Genomic DNA, 19,148 nt, shown 5'->3' on the forward strand with positions numbered 1-19,148 from the left:
TCTCATGTGCCGCCTTCCCTAACATTTAGACAGTCATACTCCAAATTAGTGTTGCACGATTAGAGGAAAAACATGCGATAACGCTATCGCGATAACAATGTAACTTGCGATAACTAAACAGATATTAAAGGTTACTCGGTTCCAACATTATTTCATTGAACAAATTGAACTTTAAATTGAATATCAAATGCAGCACTAAAAAAAGAATAACCGTTACATTTTAAAGTGCAGTTTCTACTGATATTCTCTTTCAACTGACACAAACAAAACACAAAAAGTGTCTTTCGCGATATGTCGCAGCCTTTCACGGTGTGTTTATTGCGCCAGTTCATATTGACGATGACGATAAAAAATGATTATATTGTGTTTCCCTACTCCAAATCAACTCCCAGTTGCATAACACGTTCATCATCTCACCTCATGTCATTCAAGATCATCCTATCACCTCGTCTCCCCTCTTCCTTTTCCTTTTCCCTGCCCGTGTAATCTTCCAGGTGACTGGCCAGTCAGCCATGGGTTTACACTTTTAGAGTGAATTATTCAAGCAGATCTGCAGCAGTGTCGTCCTGTGAGGCTGCAGTCTCTTCACCACTAGATCTGGGTCACACTGTTCAGATGTAACACTGCCTTGTCCCAGTAAAGCAAAGGGCACAACACCAAGATCACAACTTCAGCATAATGGGTTCACATCCACAGGATGGTCGTGTGAAGAAATCACACCCTACTCCAGTCTACACCACACAGTTGTTGCTGAAACCGAGGAGAGTGTGTCATCCCCCCCCCCTCCCCCATACTTACTTCTTACCTTTGACCTATTTACACAGATTAAAACGGATGCCAGGTATGACTGCAACTGAAAATGTTGTCTGTGCACATGACTTAACCAACCTAAAGCAAAATACAGCAAGCGTGTGCTCTAGCCAGAAAAACCTGGACACGCAACGATGGCTAAACCTGCTACGGAAAGATTTTGTTATCGCAATCTCCTCTTCTCCTTGCAGCTAAGGAAAAAAAAAATAGACCCAGACACTCAGGATTATGCGGTTTATGGATGCAGTGGTACTTTATGAGTAATGAAATCTAAACTTTTGAAAAATTCCAAAAGTTCTTTTGCACCACCACTTGGGGTTTAAAAAAAAAAAAAATGCAAATTTGCTTCCTGCCTCATCAATTTTATTTTGAGTCATGAGTGTTTATTTAAAGCAAACTCAAGTTTTAGCTCAACTCAGATTTTATGCTGTAATGTTTGCCAGGGATCGGTGGATCAGTTGTAATTAAAGATAGTTTGCGGTGTTGTTTAGCTGTAATTACCTCCACCAAGGAGGTTCTGTTGTTTGTCTGAAAACACTGAGCCAAGGAGCCAAGGAGGTACACATACAGCATCAGCTGTGTCGCTCCTCTCTGTGGGAACATGACTTAAATGATAATCAATCAAATCACAATGAAGAATAATGACAATAGAAATTAGAATAAATCAAGAGGGGACCGATAAACATATAAAATTAGCTATTACAACCAATTAGGTGGAAGAACATGAATCACTCTATGGAATAAAATGTGAAGAACAGAATGTATACAGAGTGTGACCTTATTGTTTGTCATGCAGAACCTGCAGCGTTACTGCTTTACCATTTGCTCTTGCATCACTCTGCTCCTCCATCTGTTCTTGTGCTTTGTTTCCTTTCGCTCCGTTTATCTTTCCAGTTCTCTCTCTGTCCTCACCTGCATCCAGATTTCCTGATCAGACTCAAAAATATATAAAGTGAAGGGAACACCAGTTATAAAACGATTTTCTGCTGATTTGGGGCTTAATCTACCACTAAGAAAATGTGAAGGCTTACATTAGCTGGGTCTATTCACATCTTTTTATATCCTGAATACTCTTTGTGTTTCCACTCACTGTCTCTGAGAGGACACACACATACTCCTCTTCTCATCCTGACCACACCCAACAACAGACACGAGCTACACGCTAAAGAAACCTTCTCCTCCTCCTTCCCCCGTCCCTCGCTCTCCATCACCACTTTTGTTTCGAAAGTGCTTAATAAGTGATGGAGCGGTTAATCTGAGGAAGATGCCCCCCAACGGCTCACATGAAAGAGAAGTAGGAATAATCTGCGGAGCACCCTAAAGGCTGTGATTTCCCACCCTGCCAAACCCCCTCCCGCCTCTGCACTCCCATTTTAGCACTCCCACTGTACCACACACACACACACACACACACACACACACCTCCTTTTTCACCCTATTTTGCCTTCCTCTTTCCTAAGCTCCACTGAAGGCAGCAGGAAAGATCAAAGAGGTGGAGTGGGTCATCCAGTAAACATACTTATGGAGACCATTCGAATCAAATCGGATTGAATTATCCGCTCTCACCACCACAGCTTGCGGCTATCGATGTCACCCAGCCGGTCACGTCAGCCAGACGCAGGCCTCAGAGAGACGAACATGATAAAAACACAGCACTTTGTCATTTTTGATCAGTAACTCAAATAAGCCGTAGGTCGTTCCAAATGATCACCTTTGTCCCTGTAGCTGCTTCACAGGTATTTACAGTAAGAATGTTACAATATGAATGTACACACAGACTATACTGGCTTTGATAGAAATGCTAAAAGATGGGCTGGGCCTCCTTAAATGTGACAAAAAAATATTTAAAAAATTTAAGATATAACCTTAAAATACATAACCATACACTCAGAAATGCTCTTTTGAGTTTAAAGCAGTTTCAGCCAGCTATGTAAACAATGTTCTGTATTAAAGGAATAGTTCAACATTTTAGGAATTACATTTATTCACGTTTTTGCAGTGTAGATGAGAAGATCAATACCACTCTCATGTCTGTGGGTTAAGTATGGAGCTAGAGTCAGGAGTCAATTAGCTTAGCTAGGCATAAATACTAGAACAGCAGGAAACTGCTAGTCTGGTCTGTCCAAAATCCACCTAACAGCGCCTCTAAAACTCACTCATCAATCTGAACACGAAATGTAAAACCAAAATGACAAGCTTTTAGTTTTTTCTCTGGGTGCATTGAGTTCCTGGACTCTTCACTAAATTACAATTATTTAGTTTTAAAAAAAAAGAAGAAAAAAAAAGAAAATCCCAAAATATAAATTTAACAATCTAATATACCAGCCATCCATACATTTCTACAAGTCAGGCAGGACAGAATATGCACACACACACACACTAAGACCCCAGCTGGGAGCTGGATTTAAGCCCAGGACCTTCTTGCTGTGAGGGGGGGGGCACTGCACAGCTTTCTGTTGGAAAATCTGGAGTTGTCGTTCACAAGATCTTGTTAACGTCAAACATTAAAACTTTAACTCAGGATGGATTTTCAAGCTAAATTGCTTATGACATGAAAAAAACAAAACCATTGTGGACTGCTTAGTGTCACACACAAGCTTCGTTTCCTACAAAGGGAGACAACAGTGAAGGTTAACTACAAAACATTTACAGGCAGATGTTTCAGCAGCTGTACAATGTTCCATACAGTCACTGGGGCTTGTTACATGACAAACACACTAAAAAACAAGACTGACTGCAGTGTCTGAACCCTCCCATGTTCATCAGCCAGGCATAGATTCTGAGAGCTTCTCCATATTCATGTTAGAGCGCCGTAGCCGTTAGATTGATCATTCATTTATCTCTGGCTTTTGGAGGTCTCTGTAATTGGCAGAGCAGTGCTGAAGCCTGCAGGAATGAAGGCCGGAGAATCGCAGAATCATCAGAATCACGGTGCTTGTCAGTTAGCGGCCGCAGTCCCATGTGGAGTTTGGAGTGGAAACCAGGCCCTAGTTCAACACTCCCTTCCCCCCCTCTTGTCTGGTCATATGGAGCGGCTTTACGAGGGGCTGTGTCACCCAGCACATCTATAATTAAGAGCCAGGATTGGTCCTGATGTCAGAGCATAGGCACTCAGGGCTGAACCATCTGCTCTCTCACCTTTTTTAATGTCATAATCAAATGATTTTATCTGAAGTGAAAATCAACTACATTTTTTTACAAGTCTATTTTTCTGACCAACAACACAATAGTGATTGATTTCCCTGAAACGTTTTACAATTTCATAAATATTGCCAATATTTTTCTTCTGTTAAAATAAAATAAAATAAAAGAAGAATTGGATAATTGGTATGACCCACAGTGTCGAAAGACATAAAAGAAATAGTATAGTAATGGTGCGTTCTTTTTGTCTTGTAATCGCAACTAGTAGCTCGAGTGTGACGTCACATCCATGTCGGAAAACGAGTTACCGCGGGTTGTTGCGTTCTTTTTGTCACACAATACTACGAGTTGGAGAAAAGATGGATTTTTGTAACATTTAGGATTCTATTCACCCAGTTATTGACATATTACACAACTATATTTCACAGTTTGATGCATGAAAATTACGTTTTGATTAACGTTAACGTTAGGCTACTGCTCCGCTTTCTGCTCAAGGCTCGGCTTAAAGCCATTGTTGTCATATAGCAACCGAGCGTCTCAGCTGCACAAGCTACAAAATAACTAATCAGGCGGTATTTAACTCCTAATAAGACTGTAGCGACATGCCTATAGGTAGCAGTATACAGCGCTATGTGTACGACTTCTTCATTTGGTTACAACAAAGACAAAAGTACTTAAAATTGTAGATAACCACAATGTTTACTACGTGTGATGCACGACGTAGCCATCTTTGAAAGTGAGCTCGGGGTCCTCTGAGTTCAGACGACTTGACGAGTCGTAAATACGACCTCGGGGGCGTTCTTTTTGCAACTTCCGGGTCGTAACTCCGGAAAACAACTCGTAAAACGACTTCGGTGGACAAAAAGAACGCACCATAATAGCGTTCAAACCTGGCACCAAAAAAACATCTCAAGGATTACCACTTTTACTAATTACTCTTTATAATTACTCTTATTTTCTTTTATGTTGTCTTCCAATTCCCACAAGAACTCTTAATCTCATCATCCTGTTGGACTCCACATCTTTTCTTTCTTTCTTTTTTTATCATCCCTATGTCTCCCAAGCTCAAGGCCCCACACAGTTCATCCTGCAGTAGATTTGTATCTATGCGGGGGATTTCTTGATAAAGAAGGGCCCATTGTTCCGATCTTCTTACGCAATGCAAAACCCATCCAACTGACTAAACCAGAGAGCTGAAATAGTTTGCCTCCATCAACATTTAGACAAATATTATCCTGGCGCATCGCTATCCTGTTATTATTTTACTAATTATTTTACTAATTTACTTACTTAAATGTCACGTATGGAGTAAATTTGGGTTTTGGCAATCAGTTTGCAGCCAGTGTAGAACTGCTGGGACTTAATGTGCGCTGCAGTTAGCTTCTGGGTTAACATGTCTGCATGTACAGTATGTAGGCATATTTTTAATGCCGTAAATAGTGCATGAGCTAACACTAGACTATATCCCATGCTAGAGTGGAGCACGGGGATATATGAATGTACAGTATGTGTTTGTGTTCCTGCAGCTGCGGGAGTGCATACGTACATGTGTGTTCACTCCATGATTTTGATGTGTTGTGAAGTGTTGGACCTCTGTTTGACCCGGTAGTATAGACACCTCAACGCTGCTGCTGCTGCTGCTCTAAAGAGTAACTGTGCTCTGTGGGTGAATCAAACGTCTTACCTGGTTGCGCAAAATGATCAATCACATGATTGTGGATATAAAAAAAAAATCTGACGAGTATGCATAAAGGAAAACAAAGAAGAAAGTGGAGACGGTAACATGGCACTCTCCTGGATGTGAGGAAAAGAGGGTTTGCTGATGATCTTTTGTAGTGTGGGGGGGGGTTGCACTGCTGTCAGTATCTTTTGACTTTTAATCTTTCTTGACAGTTAAAGCCAACAACCAGAAAACCTGCATGCATGTTCAGAGCAATGTTAGAATCAGGGGTACACATGGCTGGGGGAAACGATTGCATGATGTGAACTGTAGGATCCAGCGTTATCGGAACCTCACTCATACTAGGACATACTGTACATACTCATACTGCCTTTAATTTTACCCATTCTTTTTTCACTGCGTCTTTTGTGACTTAATGTATGTTCAATACTAAATTGCTGCAGTACCCTTTTAAGGCATTGTGGCTTTCACGTCTTTGACTCTGGAGCTCCCAGTTTTGGACACCGAGAATAGAGTGATTACGATTCTTTTGTTTTTTTTTGTTCTGCTTATCGTTTTTGAAACGTGGTAGCAGAACTGTCTTTATACAAAATGTTTTAAACACATAGGCTATTTAACAGTTGACATATACACAGTTAAAATATACACATCTATTTCTGTTTTCCCCTTCTCTCTCATCTTACCCAAAAATATCCCCTTGGGTTCTTTTTCCCTCCCATTTCCAAAACATGGTTTTCCCAGACATTCTTTCCAAGTTGTGACGCATGGAGTGTGTATACGTCTCATAGTTACATAAAAAAAAAACTCTGTGGCGAGGGTTGGCTGAGGTCTCTTCCATACTAACTCCTCCTACGTTGTTGGTCACAAAGTCAGGTCATGCTCACCCTTCCTATCTGTTGTTGGTTTTATCTTCACCACAGAACACACACTAACCTACGTACATGTTCTTACACCATGATGTCATACTGTCTGTGGCTATCTGAGGCGCCTGGTGATAACACAATAACCTTGTTTCCATCAACGTATTTTTATTCACATTTTGAAGTATCGCATTAGAAAATGTTGATGGTGGAGCGGCCTCTGGCTCGCCCAGTGGGAGTGTTCGCCCCATGTTGGCTGGGTCCTGCAGCGGTGCGGGTTCGGGTCTAGCCTGGTGCCCTATGTGCGTTTTTTTTTTTTTTTTTTAATATCTTTTTTTTTTTTTTTTTTTTTTTTTTTTTTTTTTCCAACAAAAATAATCTTTAAAAAAGAAAATGTTGATGGAAATGCCAAAATTCGAAAACATTTTAAATTAGCAAAAAAGTTTTTACGCTCTCTTGAGATGGTTTTTGCCTTTTTCGAAAGAGAGTTAATGCGCAAAATGGGAGATGGAAACTGCTTTGCCGAATAAGTTGTAACCTTGCGAACATGTAACTCACATGGCTATAGTCCCGGTATCCATTGGATGGGGGAAGGTTCGGGATATGGGCACAAGGTGTGTAGTGGCACTATTGCCTGTGTTCACATTTTCTTATTTGCAACATTTTAAAGTTCGCTAATAATTCGCTTGGCAATCAGATGGAAACAAGGGTATGGACACTGGTTTGTTGAGGTGTGTTCAGAGGCTACATGGACTTAAACATTACCGCTGAATAAATTGTCTTACATTTCTTTGTTTTTCCGTGCCGGAACAGACAAATCATTAAATGCTTATCTAGAATATCAATAATCAATATATTTAGTCCTGTTAGTATTGAAAATGTTTCCTTGGTCATTACTCCTTTTGATTAAATAAATAGTTGAGGTTGACACCGCTAGCAGAGAAGGATATTTTGCAGAAAATTGGTTTATTTTGGATGTTTATGCATGCCGTCCTAGTAAACACAGCTGTGTCCCACCATTTCAGTGGATCAAGGGGATTGTGTAACATGCTCCTCGCTTCTTATCTGAATCCCTCTATGAATCACTGTACAATCAGCAAGCATCAGTCTACCTACCAGTAGACACCGACTCGCCATTCAGCCCAGCAGACTGTCTGTCGTGGTGGTTTGGGGGTTTTAAAATGCAGCCTGGTGTCTGTAACCTTTCCCCAGCAGAGTATGTTTTCCCCTTTAATTCAAATAGGATGGGACACAGCGGATGGAGATGGAGTTTGACAGGCATACACACATTCCCCTGCCCCTATCGATCCATTATACAGAGGAATATGCTTTTTAAGAGAAGCCAGCTTCAGCTGTCCTGTTGAATAAAGATGGTGATTCGCTCTGCGTGTCTCCCAGGATGTGCGTGCGAGCGTGCATGCGGAAATCAGAGAAACTGTAGGAGCGTGGTGAGGAGAAGTCATCTGCACAAAAAGGCACAGTAACAAGCACTCAGACAGAGAGGAGGAGGAAGTTGATGGAAAGAGGAGGAAAAAAATGGGGCTCTGACATCTGACAATGTACAAGCTTTTGACGCTTTTCTAGTAAGATGATGTTCTCCACTGTGTCAGACATTTTATCCACAAATATTTAGTATTCATTACCTGGTCACTGTGAAGTTTCACCTCTTTCTCTTAATTACATTCCTCTCTTCAACTTCCTGAGTGTGCTGACCAGCTCTGGGAGAGGTTGACAAGGGGTCAAAGCACTGAACAAAACATAGTGCAGCATTTAGCAGTCACTCCCTCCCTCCCTCCCTCGTTCTCTCCTTCACTCTCCCTCTCTTTCCTCTGCTTCTCGTTTCTCATTGAATGTTTATTGCTCCCTCCCCCGGTCTTTGGAGGTGTGTCCATCAACATCTGGAGAAGCAAGGCTGCTCAGTGACAACAGGAGCTCATTCACTCCCCCATCTCCCTCCCTCTTCTCTCTCACTCTCTCTCTCTCTCTCTCTCTCTCTCTCTCTCTCTCTCTCTCTGCCTCGCTCTAGCGCTCTGTATCTGTGTTTGCCGTTGTGGAAGTCAGATTGCACAGCGAGTTGTTGGCAGCTGACTGTGGAATGAGCTCGCAGAGGAATTATTATCAGGCTTATCAAGGAGACCATGGCAGCATCTTGTTCTCCTCCATGTCATCACACTTTATCCTTTTTTGAAGTGAATATCTAAGCATCAGCTTTTTCTTTTTGTGCTGGTGAGTTCCCGGAGCGGTTCTCCAGCACCTGGTCCGGTCATCGGCAGAGAGGTTACACACGGATCCATCCTCCCCTTCTCCTTGTTGTAAGCGGCGCACTCCCTCCACCTGTGTTTTGGTGGAAGAGACATTCAAAGGCTTTGGGATGACGGAGATTCTAGTGTCGGATGTCAACTTGAACTCAGTGTGCGAGCGTTTGGAGCAGCACTGCTGCGTGGACCAGAACCTGCACAATCTGTCCAGCCAGCCACAGACCCCTGTGCTCAAGAGGCACACCAACACCGGGGCCAGGCTATGGGGCAGAGTCCGCAGCAAGCTGCTCAGACAAAAGGTCTCCCGCTGACATATGCACGCACGCACGCACACACACACACACACACACACACACACACACACACACACACACACACACACACACACACACACACACGCTTAATACACGTTTAACTACACACTGGGTCACGGCAGGATGGATCAGGCTTCCTTTAGACATCCGAAATAAATGGCCTTGCAGACAAGTTCTGAATCTATCATATCTCAATCATGGGGATATTCTGTCTCAGAAAGGAATATTACAATATTTACCATTTCAGAAAAAAGTCACATACACACACAAGCTGTGATTCCTCTCTTTTATCCTTTGCTCTCACCTATTTATCACTGTGTCACTTCCATCTGTTTGCTCTGGCTCTCTTTTATGCTCAGTGTATCCCTCTCCATGTGCGTGCGCTCTCTCCCCGGGTGTCTTTCTTTCAGCACACAGTTGACTATTGTTCTTAACTGACTGCAGCAGAGGCAGCGATGTAGTGACGAATTTAACGGGGGCTAAACTGTGACCTGCCGTAACACCATCCACAGCAAACACGAAAATAACATTATTTAATTTCTGCTTTTTTCCTCCTTAAATTACCTATAATAGCTTGCATCTATTTGATGCTACTTACTGTAACACAAATTGCAAATATTTGTTACTAAGCCTTTTATATGCTTTGTAAAGTGGTTAGTATGCCACAAGCAAGTGTTTCCTGGTAATAACGTTTTGATGAATAGCACAGATACTAGGAAGGCTTATTACCTACCTGGATACTGGACTGTACAATGTAATTACTAAGAGGTGAAAATCACCATCACTTTGATTAACATGGAATCACAATTTTCCTTACTATTGTCTCATTCCTGCCACTTTGTATTTCACCCCTTCTGCATCTGAAAATCTCTGTTATTCCTCATATAAAGCTACTAATGATGATTACATGATATTTCCAACTAAATTGTATTGGTTTTGAGATGTTTCAGTATCAATTTAGCTCCCCCTGCTGTTCATTTTAAGAATTGTCCCCCTCTGGCTGAGCTGATCTGATGCCCCTTTGGCATTTCAAGCACAGATTCCACTAATTAACTGTCACATTATCCCAAATAACCATAGAAACATTTTTTTTTTATACAATTAGCATTGCAAGGGTAAGGTTTGATTAAACTTTCACAATTATTAAGTGTGTAGCCAATTATCATCAGTTTCTCCACAATGTTTTGATACTTGTGAACTATTGGCATTTCATTGTGTTTATATATGAACTTTTAATTTTTGAGCTTCATTTAGAAAGAGCATTTGTCACTTGGTCAAAGCATTCAGGTACTGAGTTAACCTTGTGTTAAGGATCGGTTACCCAAAGATGGGTCTGATATGGCATAGTCTAAATGCAGGTTCTAGACTGTTACTTATGCGTGGGAGCAGACGAAGGGCTTTTTTGTTGCTCCAGAATGCTTTTTTGTATGTAAAAGATAAAAGAAGAAGCACGTGTTCTGGTTATTTGCATAGCTCTGCACACGCAGCTAAAACCTGACTTGTTTTTTTATTTTTATTTTTAATTTCACTGTGTTTGCACATTTATTCAGCAGTCCTCCTCATCTAGATCATGAGTGCATCGGCAGTATTTTAAGCTGCAATTTGTGTGCGTGATAAACCGATTCAGGACAAAGAATCCAAGTTGAGGGTTGACTTGACCTTTGCTTCAGTGCTTTCCATTATTTAACAGAGGCCTGAGGAAGGCTGACCACTGGTTGTACTGAGCGGGATCAAACAGGGATTACATACATAAGCCCAGACTTTACTGCATCGACCTGCACGCCCTGTATTGATCATTCTTCTCCTCTCTGTCCCATGTCTCCATGTCAGGAGATTTCTGCATTTCATTGCTGTCCACATTTGTCAACTTTGCAGTTAGAGGCACGTGATACTGCCCCCCAGCTCTCACCCTGCGCAGAAATCTCTGTTCCCCAAACTGCTCTGTGAAGTCCCATTCATCCTTTCATTCATTTTCAGTGAGGCTTTGAACGGCAGGTTTTATGAGTTAACTTCTGTTGCAGTTTTTTCTGTGCTCGCTTGCCTTGTGATCCTATCAGCTCTTCAGCTACAATTCTCCCATCCTCCCCTCCCACCCCCCCCCACCCCCCAGTCCTGCATCTCTGCCTCTCCATGGTGGCGAACTCTGTTTGATGAAGGGTGAGAGGCGAAAGTCAGGCTAAATCATCTACCACCATTATCTTAAACCATAACAAGACAGGCTACCTGCAGTCTGAAAATGTCAAAATCTGAAGTATAAAAAAAGTCTTTTTTATATTATTTTAAAAACAGGACAGGGCAGTTTGGCATTATTTCCTTTTAATATTGTTCTGTAATATGCCTATTCATTATTTTAATAATATCTATATTGAACTATGTTCAAGAAAAAATGAGTTTTTGCTGGTTTTATATAGCTTTTTTTAATTGGTCAAAAGCTGCTTCCAAAATTTGTCTTTAAATTGTCAAAACAATATTGAATTAAACATTCAATAACTTCCAGTGTTTTCAAATAAAAATAATTATTGAAGGGGGGCAGGGACAGCAGACTTTAGGGCATATTGCTTTTTCTGTTTGTGTTCATCTGTGGCATGCATGGTGTTATTTACAGTGTACGGAGAGGAGTGTGGCTGTTAGAGGGTACGGGAGCACACTGGGGAATTTTCCACACTCCTTCAGCCTAAAGCGGCATCTAATTAAGACACAGTGTGATGAGATGGGGGGCTGGCTGGGAACACTAATTAGACCAGAACTAGACATAATGTATCATACTGTACGTGTTCCAGCAAAAGAACAAATGATGAGCTGTCGTGCCGGCTTAGCCATGGGATAGCATCAGATCCATCCATTATCATCCACCCTCTTGCCCCCGCTGCATTTTAGCCCACCTACGAAATGATGCTCTTTCATTTGAGTATGGTGATTAGTGCAGAGTAGATATTAAGGTTTCATCCCTCCTGCATGCCTAAAATGCCAGCCAGTCCCCTAATGGCCTTTTACGTAGGCCGCATAAATCTCCATCTGTCCCCACCGGGGGGCATAGCCCTTTATTGGCCCCAATCCATCCCCCGTGCGCAGGATCTGCAATTGGTTAATGAGCTCCAGGAGGGGAGCGGTAGGTCAGTAAAGCATTCTCAGGTTGATACCCACAATGACCCCCTCGTGGATAAGTCCAGCCTCATCGCTTCTGGCTGTATGCAGGGTGGCTTTAATCTCAGCAGGGTGACAACAAGGCATTAATCATTGAATTAGGTGGTGAGAGTTAGGAGATGTGGGCTTCTGGTACGGTCATCACATGCCTTAACAGTGGTCTGGGCTTAGCTAATGACAGAAAAGTTGTTAGGGCAAACAGATCTGCAAAGAGGATGACTCTGGTTTACCACATGAATTCAGGGAATTTAATACATGTATCTGAAATAATCAAAGGCAACCAGTTTTGCTGGTTTGTTTCAGAAGATGTTGGTTTTCAGCAGTTTTCTAAAAGTTTTCTTCTCAGCTAAAATTTACCAAACCAGGACGAAGTTGCATTTTTAGGTCATGGGAGCACTACAAAACTCTCTTTTTGAAAAAAGTTTCTGAATGTTACATCAGAACTGAAGTAAGACCCCCCCTTGATCATCATACTGGCACCTGCTTCAAGACTGACACATCATACTCCCTCAGTTGACAACTCCACTGAGCACACATTTAAAGAGATGATCTAATGGCTTACAAATGGTACATGCTGTTAGTGGTAAAGATCACAAATAACCTGAATAGTGAGCTAATGAGCTAGTAACTACAGTACGTAATGTCCTCATGAGGCCAACGAGTGAAAAACATGGATCAGTCTAAAACAAACATGAGAAGGTTCATCAGAGGACAAAAATGTGACTTAGATCCCAGTCTCTTGATAGCATATGTGAGTTTTGTCACTGCTGCACTAGATGAAATCAGAAATTTGGTGGTTATGTTGTATTGCATATTATATTGTATGACAGTGGAAAAAAGCAGTGTTCGCATCTGTGACTGTGAAGGCCTGAAAATGAACCTGACAGTAATTAGTTAGTATTAGTCCAGGCAAGCTGAACATCGCACAAAATAGCAACGACATGAAGAGGAAACTCAAATTCAGAGCATTAAAGGGATATTTCACTCTTTCTCCGCTTGTACGTGTAGGATAACTCATGATTCTGTATGCAGGCTGCAGGCAGGGTTGTGTTGCATAAGTGTAGTAGGCATATGTGTGTTGCTGTTTACAAGCCCTATTATAGAATCACACACTGCCTGCAGAGATGCAAGAATACTCTGCAAATCACAGCCCTCTGCCGGCTGAAAACCCTCGCCGATTGGCTCAAACAAGGAAGTGAGGGTACGAAGGCAACATGGCAACCGAGTCAAAGACCTCACATGGCCATGGTGACATCAGCAGCTGTTGAGTAAAGAGACTCGCTATCACTGATGCACATATAAACAATATGTGGTCCATTTGTCTAAAAATAGTCACGCTGCTTGTACTCTGAAGCAAATATACTGCAGCATGATGTGTTAGTTGGTGGGTGGGGGGCTCAATCAGTGCACAAACACTTCTGTAATCCTGCTAACAACCAAGGAGCCGTGCCGTTTGAGCTACGTTCTAATTAAAGGACTAATAAAAAGCTTTCTGCGGCTGAATGAATATTTAATCAACCAGAGAGCAGCAATCGAAAACTGTGATGAAACACAAAGGACAAATTAGACAGAAATTCATTAATTTAGCATATCAAAAGATCAAGTTGCATTTTGAATATTGTCGCCATGCATGCATTAACTCTTCAGCACAGCCACAATGGGCTAATTAAGTGTGTTGGGATTTTTTTTATTAAGGGCTTTAAACATCATTTCAGTAACTGACTTGTTTGCACAATTTGCTGTTTCCGAACACGCTTACTTAGGTTTGTTTGTCTTAGATCTACGTACATGTTCAGCGCTAGTTTTTAAAAGAAATATATATTCATACGCGTGCAGGACAAACAAGCATCCAAATCAGACACTTAACTGTCTGTGCAACTCGGTGATTAAATCTGGGTAACTAGGTAAAATATGATTATGGAAAAGTCTGTTCAGACAGAACCTGCCCCCACTTCCTAAAGGAAACACTACAATAAGGAAAGGGAAAAAGCATAATATGAGCACTTTAACATATTACAGAGGTGTATTTTTGTATTTTTACTTGCTTGTCAGTAAAGAATGCTTTTGTGTCTAATATTCTGATGGCTGGATGGATCATACCCATGAGGGTCTCCTGGGCCAAACATGTTCATAAAGGAGCTTATGGATATATATTATTCTCCTGCTGTAGAGCTGTATGTGCTAAACCTCTGACTGTCCCGCTGCGTCAGTTTGCTGTTACTGTCAGTCAGCTGTTACTGTCAGTCAGTCTCCTACAGGCTGTAGGAGTGTGGCTCACACATCACAGGCAGGGCAGAATTATGTTTGAAGAGTGGGGTGGGTGGGGGTGTGAGCTAGCCAGTTCCCGTAGTGTAGTGGTTATCACGTTCGCCTAACACGCGAAAGGTCCTCAGTTCGAAACTGGGCGGGAACAGCATTTTTTGATCCAGAGAAAGCTGGTGGTGTATTTTTTTATTTCAGCAAATCAAATCAATGAACAGATGTTGCTGTTGGTTGTGTGGGAACAAAGTTATTCTTTGTTATATGCAGTGATTTCATGCTTAATAAAAAATAAAGCCAAACTGGTCACTGATAACCATATCTGTGTTTCGTGTTATTAGAATAAGCAAAGCCTTTTTTTAACAGATGTTTTAATGTCTTATCTCTTTTTTTGTCACATTTTTACGGGGGAACTCCATGCCAGCTCTTTAGTTTTGATTATCAAATTTTCAGAAACTCTTTTAAACGATTGACAAACTTATTTTGACCCAAAAGACTGTATCACCACATATCGCTCTGTGAGTCATTATAAAGACCACTGAACCAACTTCCTGTTCTCCTGTACTGCCTATGAGAAAGACAGACCAGGTAGCAGCTTAAGAGCATGACTTATCTTATCTGCTTTGTTATGTCCCTGTAGATCAGTCGGGGCAGAGTACAGGCTGTATGTACATCCTGACTCACGGCTGTCTTCTTCTTTTGAAGTTTAGACTCGTGGTCATGATATATTCTGTTCTGCTTGACTGTGTGTGTGTGTGTGTGTGTGTGTGTGTGTGTGTGTGTGTGTGTGTGTGTGTGTGTGTGTGTGTGTGTGTGTGTGTGTGTGTGTGTGTGTGTGTGTGTGTGTGTGTGTGTGTGTGTGTGTGTGTGTGTGTGTGTGTGTGTGAGCTGCTTAGAGAATAATGACTTCCTACACGACAGAGCGACATGCTGGTTGAATTACTCTGTCCTCCAAAACACACACACACACTTGCATATTTATTGCATTCTATATAAGGAAAGCACTTCAAGTGTGTGCCCCAATCGGAAGGCGTACAAATCAGTTGTGTACAATGGTCCACTAGATTTGAAGTGGTCCTGTGCTTTGCTCCAGCATGCAGTCCGTTCTGGCCTCTCAGTCATATATCCTTGGTAGTTTTCACGGTCCTACAAACAGAGCTTTGCCACTAGAGTGATGCGATTCTAATCGGAGCCATATTAGCCTAGGGATGTCTCTTAAAAACCATGAGACAATTTCTGACTTTTTGCATGAATGCACACACATACTGTATAGTAGTTGCTCATGTGTTAGAAATCCCCTTCAATCATTCATAATTCATATGATCAATGAATATGAAATCAATGCCATTGCACGTTTAATCTTTTCGGAGCGAGATGAAAGGGGACTAAAGCTATCCTGGTTTGCTTTCTGTGGGTCCTTAAAAGGTCTGTAAATGTCTTATTAAAAAACAGTGAATAAGCAGAAATTAGCTTTATATCTTATTTGCCATAAAACCACCCTTAATTCCTTTGCGTCATTTTCTACTATGTCCATACTGTCCACCTTTACATCTTGGCTACATTCAGTCAGGTTTAGACTAGTATAACAAGCTTTATTTGGGCTCATCGAGGCTGCGTTACTGTGTGCTCTGTAACCTGCTGCCCTCTTCCTGTCAGCTCCCTGGCTGAGCTGCCACTCGGGATAAACCTTAAATGCTCTCTCCGCTTTGTTTAAATCAGCTAGACAATCACAATTCATTTCCAAGAAAGCGGTCTCTTGTCATGCAACACTTCTCCTGACATTTTGTTCCTAAATCTGAGTGTAATATTAAACCAACTCATTTCCCAGGAAAGGAAAAAGTATTTTTTTTTTATATAAAAATTAGCCCAGTTGATGGTGAAGTTATAGTTTCAAAAGGGTTCAATGAGTGTAACCACTGCATGTAGAGGCTCTTCTTTGTTTTTACAACCCTATTAAAGTACATTTATCTTAATTCAGTTTTCCTTTTTTAAAGAAATTAGCAGACGGTAATAGGAAGGAAATAGGTGGGAGGAACATGAGTCTACTTTAAGGGGTTACAGAAGGTATCAGCAGTTAGTCCTGGATATTTGCCCAGTTCTCGTCTTGGCAGTAGCTGTGTAAAGGCCCAGTTGCAGTGATTACCTGTCTCAGACCCAAACCCTGCTGGGAAAACAGGCTTTAACGATAATAGGAATGCGTGAAACCAAGCCAAATGGCCTTTTTACGAGGTAATCTCACTGAGAACTTTTAATGGCCGCAGCCTAATGCTGACAATAAGAGAAGTGTGCTGCCCCTATGATCACCCAACAATCATAATTTACCTCTAAGTTGAGCACATCACTACGCAGGGTTATAATGACATAACTGTGGAGTGCAAACAGCCAATAAAAAAGGCATTAGCTGTTGTGGCCTCACACAGCCACGCACTCCAGGAGACTTAAAACAACAACAGGCTGCCATCTATCATGTCTCAGAGGGCATCATGGGACGTGTGATCCAGACTTTTAAGAGTGTGTGCACTGTGCTGTGAAGTAGACCAAGTATCTGAGCCAGTCAGGAGCCCTTGTTGGAACCCCAAGAGAATGCAGAGGGTAAATGTAGGAAGCATACGCGCCATCTTTCTTTCCCACAGTAGATTTAGTGACTGTGTTGGAGTAAAGCCGCAGTGCCAGGGCACAGGCCACAACGACAGCTTGACTTTGATCTGGTTAGGAAAATGGAGCAGCTGAAAGGTGAACTGTGGACTCAGTGAATATTAATCACAGTTTCAAAGTGCCTTTGTTCACCTTTAAACTCTGTCAGTTGCAGCTTTGCATTTCTTGTTCCAACATTTACACGGTCTTAACTTGTCGTTCATGACATTGCCTCAGTAAGGGGTTCCCAACGCGAGTGTTTACCTTCATTTTTTGTTCGCAGGGAGGCAGGGGCAGAGCTCAGCCAGGTACCGTAGTGTAGGGGTTATCACGTTCGCCTAACAAACAAAAGGTCCTCAGTTTCGAGACCAGGCGGGAACAGCATTTTCTCCACCCAAAAACAGGTGGTGGGTTTCATTCATAGAGCAGCAAGTGTTACTGTTCGTGTCAAAAAGCTCAAATGACAGGTCTGTCTGGTAATTCCCACCCAGAAAGTAAAAGCTGGCTTTCAGTGGCTCGACTCTGGCTTGAAACCAAATAAGACTTTTTTTTTTGTGGTGAATGTAGCGGCAGTGACTCGTTATTGTTGTTGTCATGCTATCATACAGACATGAGACTTTTCCATGGGGACAATTGTCATCGAATGAGTTCATTAAGCAGTCTTCTCTTTCTCATGTGCATTATTTGGTCAAAGTCCTATCAGCTGATGTCCTTCTGCCTCTGTTGTGTCTTTCAGCTGGATCCTCAGACAGTGCAGTCCAAGAACTGGCACATGGACGTCATAGAGATGAACGGGGTAAGACGGAAGTGGTTTCAACTCTAGATTACATTGTTTGGAAAAGGCAATGTAAGTTTTTTTATTTATTTATTTATATTTTTCGACTGGACAGAGTTTTTATTCAACACTGCATCCTCCTACATTTGAAAATAATTTAGTTGGTAATATAAAGAGATCTCCATTGTCTAGCTGTAATGGTTACAATAAAATCTAAATGTTTAGCCTGAAGATGTTACATTTGAATGTTCATGAGGGTGCCAAAGTTCATTTGTGGCTTCTTAGAGCAATGCAGTATACTTCAGCTGTGTTGTTTGTTCATCGTCAGATCAAAGTGGAATTCTCCATGAAATTCACAAGTCGGGACCTCAGCTTAAAGAGAACGCCGTCCAAAAAACAGAGTGGGGTGTTTGGAGTCAAAATAAATGTGGTGACAAAGTAAGTATGATCTATGTATCTTATTGAGGCCAAAATTGGCTGTTATGTGCCTTACAGCTCAACTGCCTTTTTAAAAAAAAAAAAAAAAAAAAAACATGACTTTGCCGCTTTTATACACATTCATTGTTGTGTACTGTTCGCGTCCACAGGCGCGAGCGCTCCAAGGTGCCTTACATTGTCCGTCAGTGCATTGAGGAAGTGGAGAAGAGGGGGATTGACGAGGTGGGAATCTACAGGATCTCAGGGGTGGCCACTGATATCCAGGCCCTCAAAACAGCATTCGACACCAGTAAGACTCCACTCACTGTCTCTTTCTGTCTGACGCTCTTTTCACTTAATATGCTCAGAGGGAAATTCCAATGATTTACTGAGAGATTTTGCTGTGAAATGTGTTTCTGGTTTATCTACTGTAATCTGTTGCTACTCCGTAGTGCTGGTAAAAAAAACAACAACAATAGTTTGTTCTCCAGTGAAGATGATGGGATGAAAAGAGTGTCAGACAGTGTCTAAGCTGATAGTTTGGTGACCTGCATCTAATAATTTATCCTGTAAAATTACAGAATATCGTGTCTGTCATCAAGAATTTCCCTTCTTTGAAGAAATTGAGTGTGTGCATAAAGGCTGTGTGTGAAGTTCAGTGTGTATATGTAGTAGTTTCCCAGGGTTAATTGAGGCCTTTGCTCGAAGACTCTATAGAGAAGAGATTTGTGTGAACTGACTGTTAGGGTGGCCAGGACAGATGAGGAGCAGCAGCTGTCAAGTGTTCAAGTTTTCTGTCTCAGCGTTGGTCATGGCTGCTAGATCCAACAGAGCAGAGCCCGGTATCACCTTTCA

The 19,148-nt window shown here is 41.7% G+C and overlaps 1 protein-coding gene and 1 non-coding gene across 6 annotated transcripts in view; both read left to right on the forward strand.

Annotated features, from left to right (window-relative positions):
• abr (ABR activator of RhoGEF and GTPase) overlaps positions 1-19,148 on the forward strand; it is a 152,417-nt gene that overhangs the window by 129,084 nt on the left and 4,185 nt on the right. For 4 of the 5 annotated variants that reach the window (XM_039776722.1, XM_039776724.1, XM_039776723.1 and 1 more), the window contains 3 exons: positions 17,838-17,897; positions 18,205-18,314; positions 18,464-18,603. In XM_039776722.1, the coding sequence (XP_039632656.1) occupies positions 17,838-17,897; positions 18,205-18,314; positions 18,464-18,603 (310 nt within the window). Of the gene's footprint in view, positions 1-8,509; positions 9,050-17,837; positions 17,898-18,204; positions 18,315-18,463; positions 18,604-19,148 lie in introns of those variants that run through there. The other variant, XM_039776726.1, reaches the window with a different exon arrangement.
• trnav-aac lies at positions 14,549-14,621 on the forward strand. Its single transcript has one exon. It is a non-coding gene; the product is annotated as a tRNA-Val (tRNA).

The sequence above is a fragment of the Perca fluviatilis genome, chromosome 16, assembly GCF_010015445.1.
Source record: "Perca fluviatilis chromosome 16, GENO_Pfluv_1.0, whole genome shotgun sequence".
NCBI lineage: Eukaryota > Metazoa > Chordata > Actinopteri > Perciformes > Percidae > Perca > Perca fluviatilis.